Below are 19836 nucleotides of genomic sequence, written 5' to 3'. Positions count from 1 at the left end.
TTTCTATAACATATTTTTACAGGGACTGTAGAATGGAATGAACATTCTGTAGAACAGCATGGCTAAATAAGTCATAAAACTAGTTATACATTTTGATTGTGGGATTCCATTGCTATCACTTTATGCTAAAAACACCACGGGAAATGGGGCATGAAGAAAAGGACCTACCTTACAAAAATAGTCATAGCTGTGTAAAAACATTCATTTACCAGCATAGCAAAAAAAAGAAAATAAAATCTAATATGTAAAGCAATTGAAGAATGGCCCGATATATCAGGATAGAATAATGCAAACATTAAATATGAATAAAAAGATACACAGAATGACTGATATGAAGCACGATCAGCAGAAGCAGAACTGTATATTAATTGAACTATGTATAAACAGACTACATATTTTAAAAACGGTAATAAAACTTCAGACAGACTTGGAAAGAAAAACAGTAAAAGTGCTTCTTGTTTGCTATCTCTTAATTTGTTTGGTCCACTTTGTTAAACGTTCAATGTTTCATTCAAGTTTTTGTTCCTTATTTTGCATGTTTATCTGATTTGTGGTTAAGTTTAAAACAAACAAAAATAAAAGAGCAAGACCCTCATAATTTCATTGCTAAAAGATGGTGCTCATAGAAATGGGAAGTATAGATTTCCACTGGGAGCAAACAGTAATAACTTGATTTAATCTGGTTTTTTGCCCAGCACTATCCTACGGTCGGGGAAAATTCCAATTTTCTGGGATTAATATCAATCAGAAAAGCTGACTGTTTCACTTGACCTCTCTCATTCTCACCCTTCCCATCTTTACTACTACTCTCTCTAACTGTCTCAATGACCTTATTACATTTCTCCCCAAATTATTTACCTATAACATGTTATGTATATGTAAACATTTTCTTTTGCTATCTCTCTTTACTGTTATGGACTGTGGCATCAATACATTTTGTGAAGAAATATTATTGGTAAGCCATGCCTGTTTTCCATATAAAATTCAGAAATCTTTAATATATTATTTTATTTCTTTCAAGTTCTTCTCCCTATTAGTAACAAAGGAAGACATGTTGAGACATTTGAAAAGTCTAGATCTTACTATTATTAATAATAATATGTTTATATTCAGAGCCAACCTTAGGCAAAATTGTCAAACAGGCAAATATTATCTTCATTACCCTCCTTCTTGTTTATCTTTCTCTCCATGTATTCTCTTTCTTACCCTCACATCCACCTCCCCACCTCCCCACCTCCCCAAATTAATAATCTTCCCACATCCAGGAATCCAGTGCCCTAAAACAGTTATCCAGGACTAATTGTTGTTATATCTCAATTCTTTCCCTCACCCCCAACCCTTCAAGAAAGTTACCTATCTATCCTGTACCTTATTTTCATTGAGGGCTGCTTCTAGGTAATAAAGAACATCTCAACTGTGACATTTTGGAGATAATATCCTATCTTTTGATTTATTTCTTCACACTCTCAAAGGTGGCATATTCAAACTATTAAGGGAGATATTTTTGGGGTGGGGAGGGGCTTTTGGTCATTCAAATCATACCTGGTAGACTGGCTATTTGGATCGCTAACCCTCTTTATGTGTTTAGATTTAGAAGAGGCATCAATTCTCAATAAGTAGTCTACTGACATCTTACATCGTCACATATAAATGAAATAATTGCAGTAATTTCACTTCAATAAGAAATGATAAAATCTTAATATAGAAGATTTTACACGTAATACAATATATTCTGTGCTGTCTATATAAACTGCTCATGGGCTTAGACTGAACTTTTGCTTGAAGACTGAGTGTGCTCTTGGACGACTTCTAAAAGGCAGCCTCTGACATGAGTAATCAAAAATTCACACAATGAAACTATGGTGGGACTTTCTGTTATATGAGAGTAAAAATCTTGTTTACTTTTTAAAAACAAAAAAAGAAACTGAAGCTATTTAATTACCTATTTAAGGTGACCCACATGTTTTAATGGGAGGAGTCCCCTGCAGAGAAGAGTCCAATCAGCCTTTGAGAAGCCTGTTTTGTCTATAAAAGGGGACAAAGACCCAAGACAAGAGTCCCTCCTCGAGCCTTGGACTATCTGAGTTGCTTTTATTTTCTTATACTTTCAGCATATACAATGGACCAAAGAATAAAACCTATTCTAAAGTAGACACAATCTTATTGTTAATGTGTCACAATTAATTTTAAAGTATTTTAGTTGTCATTATACTTGGATTGATATGTGCCAGGAAAAAGAGACTTGAAATAACATTTAAACCTTCTCTTTAAAAAGAACATTATAATCTTCAATGACTTCTCATTAATAATATTGTCACTATTGGACCCTAATAATAATGACTGAACACATCAATGGGGAAAAGTAGGCTCAGACAAAACTTTGAGATAAAATAGATATGGTCTGAGAGAAGTTTGGAAATCAGCTTTGATATATTGTACTATACAGTAATCAGAGCAAACACCAGTAATTAAAAAATTCAACGTCTAGGGGGAAAAACCATACTAAATGTAAGGGTGAGTAAATTTTAACCACTGGATATCAACATCTAAAGCTGTATCTTTAGTTTTATTTTCCTGTTATGGCTAGCAATAAGTTTATTTTTTAAAATAGAAAAGATAAAACATATTTTTTCTTTGAAATGGGGAAAAATTAAGAAGTTCAAGATTATACATGTTAAATTTACTAAAATTTGGATATTTAAAATTATAGTTTCTAGGTAGGGTATTGGAAAAGTTTACATGCATTAATTGGACATAACAGAAGCAGATGCTTAAAACTACAAAACAAATACCAGAAGGCAAATATTTTAATCTAATCATATCAGAATTTTTCATAACTAAAAAAAGAATTGAAAAAAAACCTTACAATTTAAATACTAAGATTGAACGGGAGGCAAGTGACAATGAGATAATCTGATAGTAACATTTAATGACAAAGCTTAATTTAAATCACAGAATGTCTTCATTATGCAAAAGAACCAAACAAAAAGGTTTACCATATGTTTTTTTTCTTTAAAAAAATAAGCTCTTTCTTATTGTTTCTTTGAAAACAATGGAATGGGTTGCAAAGCAGCAACATGCTGTGAAATTAGGAAAGCATAGTTGTCTGTCCCTCTGACCTCACTGTGACATTGTGGTGCAAGGCCTTATAAAACAAGAGCCCCATGTGGAGCCTGAACACAGAAACTTTAAAGAGCTGGTTAATTTTACTTCTGTAGCTAATTAAATGGGAGGACCAGGGAATGTAGGAAATCAAAAGTCCCTTGGGTCTACCTTGTAGCTTTGTGACTTTAAAAGTACTTCTGGAAGCTTTCATAATTTGTCACTTTTCACAGAAACCTAAGAAACAAATTAAGAGCCACTGAGATCCCCAGGATATGGTCTGCACTTGTGTCTTGGCCTTTGCAGCTGTAAGTCTTAAAGGAATGGATTTAGAAACATTTCAGCTTATTAGACTGAAAGGTGTCACCTACCCACATTGAGGCACGTGAGGATAAAAGTTCAAGGACTATAAATTAATTCCTAAAAAACATTAAACAACCCTCTGGCCATGGTAAGAAAAATGTCAACAAGTCAAAAGATAACTAGATAGCTATTGACCAGTTTCACGACGGAAAAGCTACAAGCCAAGAAGCATAATGCCTTTCCCACCGTGTGTCTAAGGCTGCAAATGACACTAATCCTTTTTAATGGCCACGAAACCTGACAACTAACTCAGCCTGAGAGTTGAAGACACACAATCATCTCTAGCAATGACTCACCATAAACAGGTCCCGAGCACCAATATCAACAGCTAGGAGAAAGGCCTTTTCAAATCTCTGGTACCTATAAGAGAAAGGAAACTATGAGGCTAGCTAAGGCAGTATCACACAGGAAAGGAACCTACTCGGATTTGTTTTCTGAGTTAGTGTTCTATGGTTTTTGTTGTTGTTGTTATTGTCCTCCTCTTCCTCCTCCTCCTCCTTCTACCATTTGAAAAGTTCTTTTTCAAATACAAACGGTATCTTCTCCAGGCTCTGTGCAAATACTCCTATGTCTGAAATTTTAGAGACTTAACCTGAGGAAGTTCTCAAGAAGAAACTTGCAAATAGTATAGTTTTAAGTTGCAGTTTTAAGCTTTGAAATCTTAAAAAACCTATTAAAAGCTATTAGCTTAAGCTATTGAGGCTTAAAACTATATCAAGACATTTTGTACACCCTGTATTTTCCAACAAGAAACTTAACAACAGAATTATAGTTAAATCACAAATTCTTTTTAAAGATATGATTTGGAAAGGGTTTTTCAATTTATTATGTTTTGTGAGGGAAGATATAATGGACTTTAGTCAAATAACTTTCATAAGTTAATCATTAATATTCTGTGAGCAATAAGGGTTAAGTGACTTACCCAGGGTCACACAGCTAGTGTCAAGTGTCTGAAGCTGGATTTGAATTCAGGACCTCCTGAATCCAGGGCTGGTGCTTTATCCACTGAGCCACCTAGCTTCTCCAAGCAATATTATCATAGTCATCAAAGAGAAATGTTTTACAAACCACAAAGTGTTATATAAATGTGGCTTATTATTATTACTATAATATGAATGTAATATTTATCCAATTTACTACCTAAACTGGATATATAAATGTAAAAACCAGAAATACTAGAAAGTTGTTATACCTAAAGATTAAAGTTTACTAAAACACTTGAAATAAAGTATTGTTTCTTCCTGCCTTACCCCTTACATAAGTAAATAATGAAAACTATTTTAAAAATAATTTAAAAAAAAGATTTTACTTTACTTTGGGTTAAGATGACTGAGAATATGAAGATAACCTGGTAATCCTTACAGAGAGTTGGACAGCTCTCAAAGGAAAAGCTTGTACTGAAAGTCCTTCTTGCACAAGCTTCCGGAACAAAAGGCCCTTTTCATATTGCCTGAGTACTGGGATTTACATAGATATAATTGGCAGTGATTCTGATTATAGAAACAAGCTAGTTAATAACTAAGAGACTCTAGGTTTTCCTGGGTAGTATACAGGGTAATCTGGAGGTAAACAAAAATAATGCTGATTCCAAATTACAAAAGAAAAAAAAAACAAATGGGAAAAAATCTGTTTGTATTTAATGTATTCTTTCTTTCTGTAAACTGTGTACTTACAAATATTTTGCTACCAAAATAATTGAAATCATTTTGAGAAAACAAACAAGATTTGTTGATCAATATAATATTTAATACTAGGTATCTCTCAGCTCCCCTGACTAGGACTTTAAAAAAAAAAAAGGTGTAGGGGTGGGGGAGGACCCAAGATTATCTCTAGCAAATGAATCTGTCTTTAAAGTGGCTTTAGTTGGTGGTCACTCATTTCTCCTTATCTTTGGCTACCTGACCTGTAGGAAAGTCTATGAGGCAGAGGGGATATATTGGTTTTTAGGAGCTAGGCATGGTTTCTTTTCCAATAAGTTGATTGCCACTCTCGAGTCTGCATTAGTAGTTGGGTGTTCTTTGGAAATTAATTTGAATTGAATAATGGATTAGAGGAAAGGAAAAACTTAAGGCAGGGAGGTGAATGAAGAAGTTATTGCAAGTACAAACAAGAAGTAATCAGTGTGGTGGCACTACAAATGAAAAGTAAGGGACAAATGCAAGACTTAGGACTGGCTTTTGGGGAAAGGGGGGAAAATTGCTGTATTACTGATTAATTTATATCCCCATAGTGAGGTTCCTGCTTACCGATTAATGTAAATCAAAGATGTCAAATGCCTTAATACTATATATTTTTTTAATATCAGGATTATAAAATTACTTGCTGCCACTGGCCCATGGGTGATCCATTCTTAGATTCACAAATAACCATCCCGCTCAATCCTGAGATATTCTAGCACGGATTTTCCTTCTCCTCTCCTCCCCCATCCCCCAATCATTGAAAATGATACCAAGAATATGGTAATGTTCTCCTGTGTTTGTGTGTGTGTGTGTGTGTGTGTGTGTGTTAACTTGTACTTTCTTTCTTTGTTTATTCACATCCTCCTCACATTCACATGTAGATTTCAAAACCTGCCTCCTCTTATAATTCTATAGGAAATAGGTGGTCATTCATTTACTGATGCCTCTTCAGCTCTCTATCCCAACTCCCCGCCCCCACTCCACCCCCTTGTTTTTTCAATCATGTTCAATCATTAACATATAAAATCTTCTAAATCTTTAACTTCAATGAATATCTATTGACCTCCTACTATATATTCTAAGCAATATATTAGGCAATAGTCAGTTAATTCAATGCAATATATATGAAATACCTACCTACTATGTGTAAGGCACTGTACTAGCACTGGGGATAAAAGACAAAACCTGAATAATCTCTAGCCTCAAGGAGCCTGAGTTGGACTAGTGGATACCAAAAATAAACCAACAAGTAAATACAAGGTAATTTGAGGAGCCAGAGCACTAACAATTAGGGAAAAGGGTCAGAAAAGGCTTAAAAGGAGGTGGTGACACCTGAGATAAGCTTTGAAGGATGATAAGGATTCCTAAGATCTTGAATATCACTTATAAATGTTTCCCCTTCCTCCCTCTAATTTTTTAAACCTTTCTGTCTTTGCAGGTTAGAGAGTTTTTCCCTAATCTAGGCTTTTTCTCAAAAGCATTTGAATAAAGTTGGTGTGAAATAACAAAAATTAATTGTTTTTACTCATTTCTTTGTTTGCAAAGTTCTTTTAACACCTGTATAATTCTTCCTTACAGTATTCCAATGAAGTAGGAAGGGGGCAAGAGTGACCTCTTTGCTATTTGCCAATAAAGACTCTTAAAAAAACAGGGAGTGGGGCAGCTAGGTGGCGCAGTAGATAGAGCACTGGCCCTGGAGTCAGGAGTACCTGAGTTCGAATCCGGCCTCAGACACTTAACACTTACTAGCTGTGTGACCCTGGGCAAGTCACTTAACCCCAATTGCCTCACTAAAAAAAACCAAACCAAACCAAAACAAACAAACAAACAAAAAAAAAAACAGGGAGTGAGAAGGATTTATGTGCCTGAAGGAAGACTAGCAATTCAGTGGGGAATAAGAAACTGAAACCACAAGACTTTCCTACTTTTGTTCCAAAGACCGTGTCCTAGCCAACTCTAAATTTCTGTATTTGATATTGTGTACTCTAAGGTACAGTCTAACACATTTCATTTTTCTAGATATCTGTATCTCACTTGCCAAGCTAGAAGAGGAGCTAGCAAGAGTGCCAGAACTAGACAAAGGGAAGTTGTGGACGAATATATTTCAGTTCAGTTATGGGTAATATTCATGTATAAATCAGAGTACAATAGTTTGCTGAAAGAAGGATTTGAAAAAAAGTCATTTGTATGATCCTCAATGAGGTGTGTTAAATTTTTCTTTTTATGCATTATTTTAGGACTGCACAAACAGTAAAATGGATGGGCAGAAATGGCTCACAATTTGTATCACTGGAAGTATGTCCAGTCCATTTGAGCATTAAATTTTTTTTTCAAATGACCAAATCTGTCTAATGTCTGGCAATTTGCTTTCTTTTGGGAGCAAACCTAATGTGTTTCTTTTTGATGTTAAACATTTTTTTTTTGCAGGTAACACATTCATTCATAAATCATGAATTCTCAGATTTGAACATTACTTCAGAGCTCTTCTATTCTAACACATACTTAAATAGGTACTCAGGGTTGGAAGGGGCATCAGTAATGATCTTGACATAGGCTTCAGAGACTCCTGAGGGGGTCCCTGAATAGATTTCAGGAGGACAATGATAGAACTTTGATGGGAAAAATTACACCTTTATTTTCCCTAACCTCTAATTGAAATTTAGCATTTCCCTCAATTATTTAAAAACATTATTCTGAGAAGGGGTCCATAGATGTCACCAGACTACTAAAGAGGTCCATGACATAAAAAAGTTTTATAAACCATTTATTGATCCAAACTATACAAGTATACTTCATTTTATTGTGCTTCACAGAAATTGAGTTTTTTTTACAAATTGAAGGTTTGTGTTAAACCTGTATCAATCAAGTCTTTTGGCACCATTTCCCCCAACAGCATGTGCTCACATTGTGTCTCTGTGTCACATTTTGGTAATTCTTGCAATATTTCAAAAACTTTTTCATGATTATTATCTCAGTCATGGTGATCTGTGATCAGTGATCTTTGATGTTACTATTATAATTGTTTTGGGTTGCCTCGTCCATACCTACCAATCAACCAACCATTCTCATTCTCTCTCTCTCTCTCTCTCTCTCTCTCTCTCTCTCTCTCTCTCTCTCTCTCTCTCTCTCTCCTCTCCTCTCCTCTCCTCCCTAATCCCCTAGACACAATATTGAAATTCAGCTAATTAATAACCCTACAATGGCTTCTGAGTGTTCAAGTGAAAGGAAGAGTCTGTTCATGAGGCAAACTTCATTGTTGCCTTATTTTAAGAAATTGTCACAGCCACCCCAACCTTCAGCAGTCACCACCCTGATCAGTCAGCAGCTGTCAACATCAAGGTAAGACCTTCCACCAGAAAAAAGATTATGACTTGCTGAAGGCTCAAATGATGGTTAGCATTTTTTAGCCTGAAAGTATTTTTTAATTAAGGTATGTACATTGGATTTTTTTTTAAAAGACATAATACTATTGCACACCTAATAGACTGCAGTAGAGTATAATTTAACTTTTATATGCACTGGGAAGCCAAAAAAATTCATGACTTGCTTTATTGCTTTATTGCAGTAGTCTGGAACTGAATCCACAAAATCTCTGAGGTATGCCTGTAGATAGGGAGAATCCACTACTCCTTATGGTAATCCATTCCCATTTTGAAGAGATCTAATTTTTAGGAACTTTTTCCTAATAAAGTCTCAATTTGCCTCTTGACCACTTCTAGCCCTCTTTTCTAAGCCAGTCTTCTGTGTTTGAACATAATAAATCTAACCGTCTTTCCACATTACTGCCTTTCAAGTACTTGAAGACAGCTATAATGCTTTCTCTAGGTCTTTTCTTCTCTAGGTTAAACACTAAGTCTCTTCAACCAATCCATAGATGACATGGACTAAAGGTCCTTCACAATGTGCATTGCTCTCCTTTGGACATTCTCCATTTTAACAGCATTGTCCCTAACTTGGAGTAAATGGAATAGAATATAGTCTGACCAGGGCAGAGTGTACAATTTAACTATAAGTTTCTTATTCCATGAAATGATATCTCTCTTATTCCAAGCCCTCATATCTTTTTTGGCTTTTATATCACATTGTTTATTTATTTTCCAGTTCACCAGAACCATAATATCTTTTCTAAGCTACTGTTTAACCATGCTTCCTCTGTCTTATCTTTTTAAGATAAATTTCTTGAACCTCAGTGTAAAATTTCACATTCATTAATTAAATCACTGTAGAAAATTTTAAATTAATTATACTTCATTTTATTGGATTCAGCCCAATGTTTTGGCCTGTCAGAGTCTGTTTGGAACCTAACTCTAACTGGTGAGCTAGAGAGCAGAGCAAAAGACTCTTCCCAAAGTCTCCATTTAGGAAGGGCTCCCGGACCATTCATTTCTTTATTTCCCATCCAGTTGTACTCCTTTGGATTGGACTCCATCATGCCCCACATTGAGTACCTTTACTTTCCCTTCCCCACTTTTCGGCTTTCTTTCTGTATTGTCTTTCCCCATTAGCTCCTTAAGGGCAGCGTCTATCTTTCTTTTTAGTATTTGTATCTCCTGTGCTTATCAGAGTGCCTGGCACATAATGGGTGCTAAATAAATGTTTATTGACTGACTGAAAATAACAAGAAGATAATGATAGCTTATTTACTCCTTTAAGGTCTACAAAATTCTTTGCCATGCCATTCTTCCTGTCATGTAGGTAGTGCAAGTATTGTCATTTCCATTTTAAAGATGAAGAAACTGAGGTACACAGAGGTTAAATGAATGATCTGTGTGACACTGTTCCTGATTCCAAGTCCAGAACTCCTTCTACTAGAAGGATGCCTCAACACCATCAATAAATCATCAGTCCATCTTACTTTTAGGCAGCTCTAATTCTTGGGAAGAAGCAGCTAGGCAAAATGGATAGAGTGCCAGTAAAGTACAGTCAAGAAGACCCGAGTTCAAATATGACCTCACATATCTACTAGCTGTGTGACCCTAGGCAAGTCACTTTAACCCTGTTTGCCTCAGTTTACTCATCTGTAAAATGACCTGGAGAAAGAAATGGCAAACCACTCCAGTATCTGTGCCAAGAAAACCCCAAAAGGGATCACGAAGAGTCGGGTGTAACTGCCTCTCAGCAACTTCCACTTGTTGCTTCAAGTCTGCTCTCCAGAGTCCAGCAGAACAAATTGAATCCTGTACTCAACCAATATTTATTAAGGATCATCTAACTATGTCCTTTATTTGATTGATAATATATAGAACAATTAAAGACTTGTAAACAGGAGAGTAACATGATCAGATCAGAGGTACGCTTTAGAAGGATTCATTTGGATTGAAAAATGGATTTGGAAGTAGAGTGAAACTGAAAGAAGGGAGATAAATTAGGAAACAATAAGAATATTTCAAGCAAGAGGTAATATGGGCCGGAGTTAGGGTGATGGCTATGGGAACAAAGAAAAAGGAAGAATTAATTGTATATACATGGAAAAGGGTAGAGGGGTGGGAAGGGAACTTGAGCATTCAAAGAGGACTCCAAGATTTCATGCCTGGAAGAATGGAGATACTATAAAGAAAAACAGGGAATCCAGGAAGAAGGGTTAGTTTGGAAAGAGATAATGGGAATCTTAGTTTTGAATGTATTGAATGTGAAGAATTGGCAGGCCAGTTAATTGCATATATTTTAGCAGATACATTTGCAGCAATATATTTAGTGGGAATATTAAGAAACGTGTAAAACATATACTAAGTGGTACTTCAGTAGATTTTTAAAAAATGCACTGCCCAAAGAAAGCTTCAAATCTTGAGCATAAGTTTATGCATGGTTGGATAACAAGGCACAAAAACAGGCTTACTTTGCCAATGACAACTACAAACAACCCCAAATACATGTTTTTAATTTTTCTGACAAGTAACATGAGACATTTTTTGAGAAACAAGCCTTTAATAACAATGAGGCATCAATGCCAAAGAGTTGCTTAGTATGAAACTGTAGTATAATCAGGATGGAGAGATCACATGATTGTAACGATTGGAATAACGCCACCTGCTGGATACTTACTGTAGAGGAGTTCTGCCCATGAAGGGAAGGTCTTTGAGGGCAAGACCAGGAGTCAGGAAGTGACGCGGGCTAGTGGGAGGAGGAAGGAAGAGACTGGCGCTCAGTCTCGCTCTCTTTCCTCTGGACTCTGGCGGAGAAGGGAGCTAGAAATGCGCTCTCCCTTTAATAGATAGGAATCTAGACCTTTCTCTCTCTCTTTACCAAATTCTTATTCTCCTTAATAAATGCTTAAAAGTCTAACTCTTGCTAAAGCTTATAATTTATTGGCGACCACTCATTAGATATTTTAGACAGTTTAGCTAGAATTTTAACCCTTAACAGATGGCTGACCACGAAGAGGAAAGCTAACCCTCAGTCTTCTTCTGATCTGCTGGTTGGGTAAGAAATTTCCCCTCCCTCTCCCTTTAACTGCTAAGTACTGATGTACTGGCTGTGTTTTTCCTTTGAATTTTTTCGAATGGACCTTTTAAACTCCCTAATTATCCTATTTTTGATTTTGGTCTGTTTAACCAGACAAATGGGAGATAAGATCATGTTAATGCTTTGTTTTTGTGGATTTTCTATTTTTCTTTTTATTTTTGTTAAAAGAGCCAGCAACTTACTCACACAAGGAAATATCTCTCCCTCTCCCAACCATGCTTTTTCAGAGAAATCTGAAGAGATTCCTGCAGCCTTTCCCAGTTCTAACACTAATTGTTGCTCTAATTTTGCATGCCTGGAGGCAATGACCCACCCTCTAGAAGCTTTTAATCCCCTAGCACCTGGAGGCAAAGTGGGGGAAGAGGAATCCAGGCCTGAGTTCAAAATCAAGTCTGATTCAAATTGCTCTGGTCCCTCCCCTCCTCCCCAGACCCCACCCTCTACTCCTCCCATGGCCAAGCCCATTGCTTCCCCTGCCTGGGAAGTCCAGAGATCTGATGCGCATGCTCAACTTTTTCTACCTGCATTTGCAGCTTCAGGCTCAGCCCTTCCCCGGCCTGGCTGTGCTTTTGAGACAATCTTAGAAAACTCTTTAAATTCCAGATATGCTCGTTTTGTTCATAATTTTGCTAACCTGCTTTTGTCTTTAATTAGTAATCTTATAAAGCATTTGTATGGTGAAAAGACTGACAGACAATATAGAGGGGTTAAAGAAGAAAAACTTAAGCTGAATAAGAATGACAATCAACATAGTTCAAGACTCTGCCTCTTTTGCCATGGAAGGGTATATATTTTACAGAAATGTAGAAGTAAGCAGCAAGGTATTGATATGAGTATTGGGGATTTTAGATATCGGAATCAAAGGTGTTCTGAATTCACTCAGAGTATTAATATCAGTTCAGAGGTTACATAGGATTTCTATGCTATTACATATACATTTTGAAATTAATGGTATGGGTTTATTTTCATAGAGATTTTCATGCTTTTGAGATTGTGTCTTATACTTAGTTTTTAAAACAAGGAGAATATTTGTAAAAGCTTTTTATAGTCATGTGATCAAGTTTATATTTTATAGTACTCTTATTAATATTAAATTCATATTCATTTAGATTTCCCTAGTTTGAATTTCATTGTCTTTTATTATTCCACGTGTATTTTCTTCTATTCATTCATCTATCTAATTTTGAAACATGGTTTTGATTTCATAATACAATGTTAATTCTAGGAGTATTGTGCTCCCATATTCTGAGTTGTTTGTTTTGTTATTTTTTTTTTCCTCAACTGATTATTTGATCAAACTCTTTAAAGCATTTCCCTGGCAAATTGGTTGCCATGGCAAGTGTAAATTGATTCTAGAAGTATTATTTTTGATAAGCATATTCCCAAAAAAAAAAAAAAGAGGGGAACATTTGTAAAAGTTTTCTTTTTTCAAAAAAAAAAAGTTCTTTGAGATTCTGTTGTGCTTTAACTTGTATTTAAGTATGTTCTGATTTTTCACAAAAGTAATTGTATACTAAGTAAAAAAAAGGGTATTATTTGAAATTGTTGCATAATTATATATTATATTTTGAGTCAAGATGTATTCACATTTTTTGCAATCATTTTTTATCCTCAATTTTAAATCCATATGAGACTTGGATTATGGGAACTTATCATTTAAGACATTAATTGCCTTTATTCTGAGTTATCAGATGCCAGTTGGCCAAGATGCCATCCAATCACAAGAGGAATACATGCAAGAGCAGACACTGAACTGTCACATGAGGGGAGACATGCATGAAGTCAAGGTATGGCCGAGGGAACGGCTTTTGACTAATGTTGAGGTTGGATTCTCTTGGTTTAATATTTTATTTTATTTTTCCCCACAATATTGTACAGATGGCTGGAAGTATTGATCCCACCCATCTCACTTCTACACCTGGCTTCTATGCTCCCTCCTATATGCCTGATGCCATGGACATCTCAATCCCATGTATCTGATTAAGTCTGACTCAGTTTCTTCCAATATGTTCGGTGGCATGGACATATATTCCATCCACCTATTTTAAGCCTGGCATACTGTATGGGCAGTACATATTGCTCAAGTGTGGGAATGCTCATATCCCATTATTTCTCTGTTCTTTTATGGTAACCCCCATAATTATCTCAGGTGTCATGATAAATAACAGTGTTGAATTTGGCCTTGACACCTGTTACCAATTATATTAGATTTTTTAATTTCTCATAGTGGCATGAGGATAATTAGGCAGATGATGCAAAAAGTGATGAAACAAAGATAAAAATTATTTTTAATAATTAATATCGTAGCAATTGTCTTCTCAATTACCCTCCATAAGGGGGGGACTATAGTAATATTATAATTTTAAAGAATGGTTCAATTTTTGTTTTATTATATGTTTCATGTGTAACAACTAAGATTCTGAATTCCCTTAGACATGTTTTTGAGAACTTTCATTGTTTGATTTGATTATTGACAAAGCTATTTTAAAGTTGTGTTAAGCTCAATTTTGTAGGAAATTTTCCTGGCTGATTACCAGCATCCACACATCAACCCCTGAAAAGACTTCCATTCCACGACTACACCTAGAGGACATCTGAGAAAAGACTTTCAGAGACTTTAAATGAACAGTTTTGATTTGTTGTTTTTGTTGTTTTTTTTTTCTCTTTCTGTTATAATATACACCATCTGTAACATGTATTCTCTGCAGAGGCCCTCCCTTTGCAAGACTAATGTCAAAGCGTCGGTTCATGAGGACAAAAAAAAAAATTGCCCCTCTGGACAAAACTTTCCTCTCTTCCTTTTCTATATTGTTGTTCACATATTATTAGTTAGCAATAGTTATCATATTGTTTTTACTGTTCCGTCAAGGAAACATTTTGTTTCTTGAGGAACAACAGGGGGGACTGTAACGATTGGAATAACGCCACCTGCTGGATACTTACTGTAGAGGAGTTCTGCCCATGAAGGGAAGGTCTTTGAGGGCAAGACCAGGAGTCAGGAAGTGACGCGGGCTAGTGGGAGGAGGAAGGAAGAGACTGGCGCTCAGTCTCGCTCTCTTTCCTCTGGACTCTGGCGGAGAAGGGAGCTAGAAATGCGCTCTCCCTTTAATAGATAGGAATCTAGACCTTTCTCTCTCTCTTTACCAAATTCTTATTCTCCTTAATAAATGCTTAAAAGTCTAACTCTTGCTAAAGCTTATAATTTATTGGCGACCACTCATTAGATATTTTAGACAGTTTAGCTAGAATTTTAACCCTTAACATGATGGATGATGGAAGATGCTCTTTTGATGTAATGCACATACAGACTTATTAGAGGAAGTTTAATAAGCTGAATATTCTGAGTTTTATGTTAAGATATTATAGTTAAAATGTCATGTGTAAAATAATATTAGTAGGGTTTCCATTCCCCATCTCCCCAAATGACAGTACTAAAAAAAAGAGTTATGGATAGTTAGATAGCTCATTGAATTGTGAAATTTAAAATTGGATATTAGATCATAAATCTCCCCTACTTAACTTTTCCCTTAATTTATCTCCCAGACTAGTAAATGGAAGAAGCTTCTGGTTTTCTAGATAGAGCCTTTATTGTATATAAGGTGTTGTTGATTAGAAGGATAGGAAAGTAGAAATACAGTAGAAATCGTCTTAAATCTAGGCTTAGTCTATATTTCTTATAAAAACTCACCAAACCAAAAAAGGCCACCTTTGGAGTGAGGGAGACCGTCTGTCCTGCGCCGCCAGGAGTCCCGCCAAGCAGGCAAAAAGGCCTCTTCCGTTCTCTCCACCCCGGAAGTAAAAAAAAAACCCCGGCAGGCAGTCTGACATGCGCAGCAGGCGGACTGCACCCGGCAGGCAGTCTGACATGCGCAGCAGGCGGACTGTTCATCTCCTCCCCAAAAGGGTGGTCCTTGAAAAACTGGCGTCCTTCAGTTATCCTAACCGACTGTTAAAAACTTTCATATTTTACTACAGAATAGAGCATTAGGCCTGGAGTCAGAAAGGCCTGAGTTCAAAATAGGTCCCAGACACTTATTACCTTGTGACCTTGGGCAAGTCATTTAATCTCTGTTTGTCTTTACTCACAGGAGAGGAAAATGACAAACCACTCTAATATCCTTGCCAAGAAAACCCTATGTATGTTAGGGTTCATGGGGTCATGAAGACTTGGACATAACTGAACAACAACACCAATAAAATTATAATTATTTGACAAATTCACTTATTTTGGTTACTCTGATCACATTGGTGCAGGTTCTCTCTACTATATCTTGTCCTGCCTGATTCTTGTCCATACTTAGATGCTTTAATAGTTGGTTCTGTGCATCCATACTCTCTTCAATGGTTTTGGTTAAAAAAAAAAACAAAACTCCTTGCTTAATCTCACACATACATGATGCTATGCTGAATTTCGAACTGATAAATTGGACAGACCTAGTCTCTATCTTTTAAGAATTTACATTCTAGGGGGCGGCTAGGTGGCGCAGTGGATAAAGCACCGGCCCAGGATTCAGGAGTACCTGAGTTCAAAGCCAGCCTCAGACACTTGGCACTTACCAGCTGTGTGACCCTGGGCAAATCACTTAACCCCCCCATTGTCCCGCAACCCCCCCCCAAAAGAATTTACATTCTAAAACGTACAACAACATAGGCAACTAATTGGTGGGACAAGCTTCTGAAGAAACCTGAAAAATGATTGAGGACACAAATAGAAGGGTTAGCTTTGGCAGGGAGGACATCCTCTGAAATTGGAACAAAGAAGAGAATGTGTGAAAAGGTAGGAAGGGTGTGAGGTGTGAAGTTAGGGAGATGAGAGATGATCGAACTGGTGAAAAGAGTTGAGCACATCAACAGGGGCATTGAGAGAGAAGAAAGTTTGGAACAGGCACTGTCAGTGGCATGGATGACACTCAGTCAAAGACTAATGTCTAAAGTATGATCATCTCCGTGGATAGCTGAGGTGAAGTGGAGATGATCATGAAGCTGAGGCCAGAGTATTTAAAGGGAAACCAGTGTGAATTTTGAAATTACTAATGGCAAGGGTAGGGTTTGGAAGGGAAGGGAAGGGAAGACTATGATTAAAGTCTTCAACTTCTTGAGAAAAAAGGGACAATTACCTAGAGATCACTGATATTCACAATAAGGTTCTGGGTAAGGTGATAAAAGACATATGAAGAAAATTTTAAAGGAGAAGAAACTGATAAATGATGGGTAGAGGAAGGGTCTGGGAATATCAGTGGAGAGCAAAGAATAAATAGGCTGTCTCCTGGCTGGCCCACTGTAATAGGGGAGAATGAGAAAAGCTGTCAACTCTAGAGAGGACTGTAGGGGTGAGATTGCCTCACTTACCCTCTTCTGTAAAATAAAAGGGTTGGGGGGCAGCTAGGTGGTGCAGTGGATAAAGCACCGGCCCTGGAGTCAGGAGGACCTGAGTTCAAATCCGGCCTCAGACACTTGACACTTACTAGCTGTGTGAGCCTGGGCAAGTCACTTAACCCCTAAAAGTAAGTGTGCTGTGGCAAAAAAAAAAAAAAAAAAAAAAAAAAGAATAATCGTACATGGAGTGCAGAGACCTGTGTTAGAAGCTCCAATTAAAGTCACTCATTTTCTCTGAAATTCAATTTCTTCATGGACAAAAGAGAGATAATCAATAGACACATGTTAAGTGTCTAAAGTGTTCTAAGCACTGAAGTTACAAATGGAAAGAATAAAATAATCCCTATTGTCAAGGAGTTAACATTATATAATACCTGTGGTAATGATCCCACAGGCTTGCTGTGAAGAAAAAAATGCAATAACATATGTAAAGAATTTAGACAACCTTAAAGTACTATAGAAATGTCACCTATTATTATGAATACGTGAATAAATTTACTATGATGAAATCTGCACTGACATTTTCATTGCAGAGAGGAATCTCAAAAAGTTTCCCTTTCATTTTTCAATGTTTAATCTTAAATCCTAAATAAAACTCATGGCTTTGGAAGTTTTAAAGCCATTTGGCCTAGGAATGAATGTAATTGGCTCTTTTTTGGGTAAAAAATGCATATTTTAGGTGGAAAGGGAGGTGAGGTTTTGGGGAGCTTAGTAAAAAAAAATAAAAGGTATAAATTGAATGTTTCCTAACCTGGTGCTCTTGCTTTGGTGTCCTAGGGTACAAGTGTCCATGCTAACACGAGAATAGCAGGGTCATGCTCTGCCACCCATAGGTAAGGTTCCATTCAGAAAACCTTTTATTTTTTTGAAAGAAAGGTAAGGTATTCATTGGGCAGGGAATTTTCTCCCCTTAACTCTCTGCTATGCTTTGTTTTCTCACAAGATAACTATGTTGCAAACATTACACATAATATAAGGATGACACCTAGGGATTTTCAAGGCTTCCTCTGTAATTTGAGGTGGTACAAACAACTTTTTTCCTCTCACTAAGTCTTCACCATCTTGATCAAGTATAGGCTTTAAAGCCACTTTTTTGAGTATTTGGGTGGTCTCACTATCCATTTTCTGTAAATCCCTCTCCTATTTATAGTATGGTGGGTATGGTGGAAGAGGCACTTGGGCAGAGGGTTGTATTTTAACTGTGGAGGGTACGCCCTCTGAGCTTTCCCTCTTTTGGCTTTAAATTTGATTCCTGTGGCGTGTAAAGGCTTGAATGGTACTCCAGTAGTCTCCTACAAGTTGGCAGAGGGTTTGGGGTGGGGGGAGGGACAGGGTAGGTGATAGCACAGTGAAAAAACTTGAAAAAAGAAAAGACACCACAGAGAACTTGGTGTGTTATTATATAACTGGGTTACATAATAAAATAACGTTTTTGAACCATGAATTCTAATGACTGTGCCTACAAAAGCCTACCTCCATAAACTTTTTAAAAAATAGGCTATAACGTATCGGATACTGGCATGTCTGAATATTTAAAATCATTCACGGTTTACATGGATAAGGCAACAAAAATTTAGGACAAGGTGAGAATGATCCTACATAAGTTTTAGGCTTGCAGATTTTTCTACTATGAACTAGAAAGGCACAAAATAGCTTTTATCTGAACATTAAGACTTAAGAATGCTTACCACCTTTTCCCTCAGTATATGATAATACATATATACCTTAGTGGAAAGGACTAGACGTCAGGAGACATGGATTTTGCCACTGATTTTCTATGTTATCCTGGGAAAATCACTTTACTTTGCCTCCCTTTCTTATCTACAAAATGAGATTAATAATACCTTTCCCTACTAAACTCATGGGATTAGTAAAAAACAAAAACAAAACACTAAGGAAACAAATGCGAACATAGGCTCTTTGGACAAAATGTGCTTCAAAAACACAAGGTGAAAGTATTTTCATTGTTACCTTTGTAAGTGCTGTAACTCAACAGCTCAGCCACATAAGGAACTGAACAGATGTTTAATTATATTTTGAGATGAATAAATTTGGAGAATCATAGAAAGTTGCACATGAAAAGACAGCAGCTGGAGGTCTGAGTATGGTTCAATGTCCTTGATTTAATCTGGGTTCAAAAGCAAAGAGAAGAGCCCAGAGCCAGTATCTCCCACAGTGAAAAGACGACCGCTGTACATCTGACCTCTGAGCAACAGAGACCTCCCTCACTGGCCTCCAACAAGGTGGTTGGTGATACTAAAAAAAAAAAAAAAAAAAAAAAAAGCTACCGGGTTTGATTGCTCTGGTTTATTTTCTTGTTAGAATGTATTTCTAACAAATAAGAAACTCCTGTTACTAATTACATCCTTCTATGTATGTCTGTGCCTATTAAAGGTTTTCATTTTAATGAGTAATTTTAAAGAATACAATTTGTAACCTATTTTTGTAGGTACCACTATACTAATATGACCCCAAGAGTAGATTCTATTTTTCAATAGTTTTTTAAAAATTGTATCAATTTTCATATCAAAAATTTTGTATCAATTTTTAATTGAATCTTTGACAGCTTTCTAAAATTATTTATATTTTTCTTTTTGAGACTTTTTTGGAGGCTTTGGGGGGGGGCAATGAGGGTTAAGTGACTTGCCCAAGGTCACACAGCTAGTATCAAGTGTCTGAGGCTGGATTTGAACTCAAGTCCTTCTGAATCCAGGGCCAGTGCTTTATCCACTGTGCCACCCAGCTGCCCCCCCCAACTTTTTTTTTTTTGAGAATCAAACCTTTATTGACAAGATAGCATGAAACCAAACAGATGCTTGATCATGTCTTTAACATACCATCTTGCTCAGGACTG

At 36.5% G+C, this 19836-nt stretch overlaps 1 protein-coding gene across 1 annotated transcript in view; it reads right to left on the bottom strand.

Moving 5' to 3' along the window:
- The window catches only part of LOC122740785 (WD repeat containing planar cell polarity effector), a 415321-nt gene that overhangs the window by 136434 nt on the left and 259051 nt on the right, over window positions 1-19836 (bottom strand). The window contains 1 exon segment of the mRNA XM_043983483.1: window positions 3762-3825. Within this exon segment, the coding sequence (XP_043839418.1) occupies window positions 3762-3825 (64 nt within the window).

This window comes from Dromiciops gliroides, chromosome 2, assembly GCF_019393635.1.
Source record: "Dromiciops gliroides isolate mDroGli1 chromosome 2, mDroGli1.pri, whole genome shotgun sequence".
In the NCBI taxonomy this organism is placed as follows: domain Eukaryota; kingdom Metazoa; phylum Chordata; class Mammalia; order Microbiotheria; family Microbiotheriidae; genus Dromiciops; species Dromiciops gliroides.
Note: the sequence above shows the minus strand (reverse complement) of the source record. Positions and strands in the feature narration are given on the sequence as shown.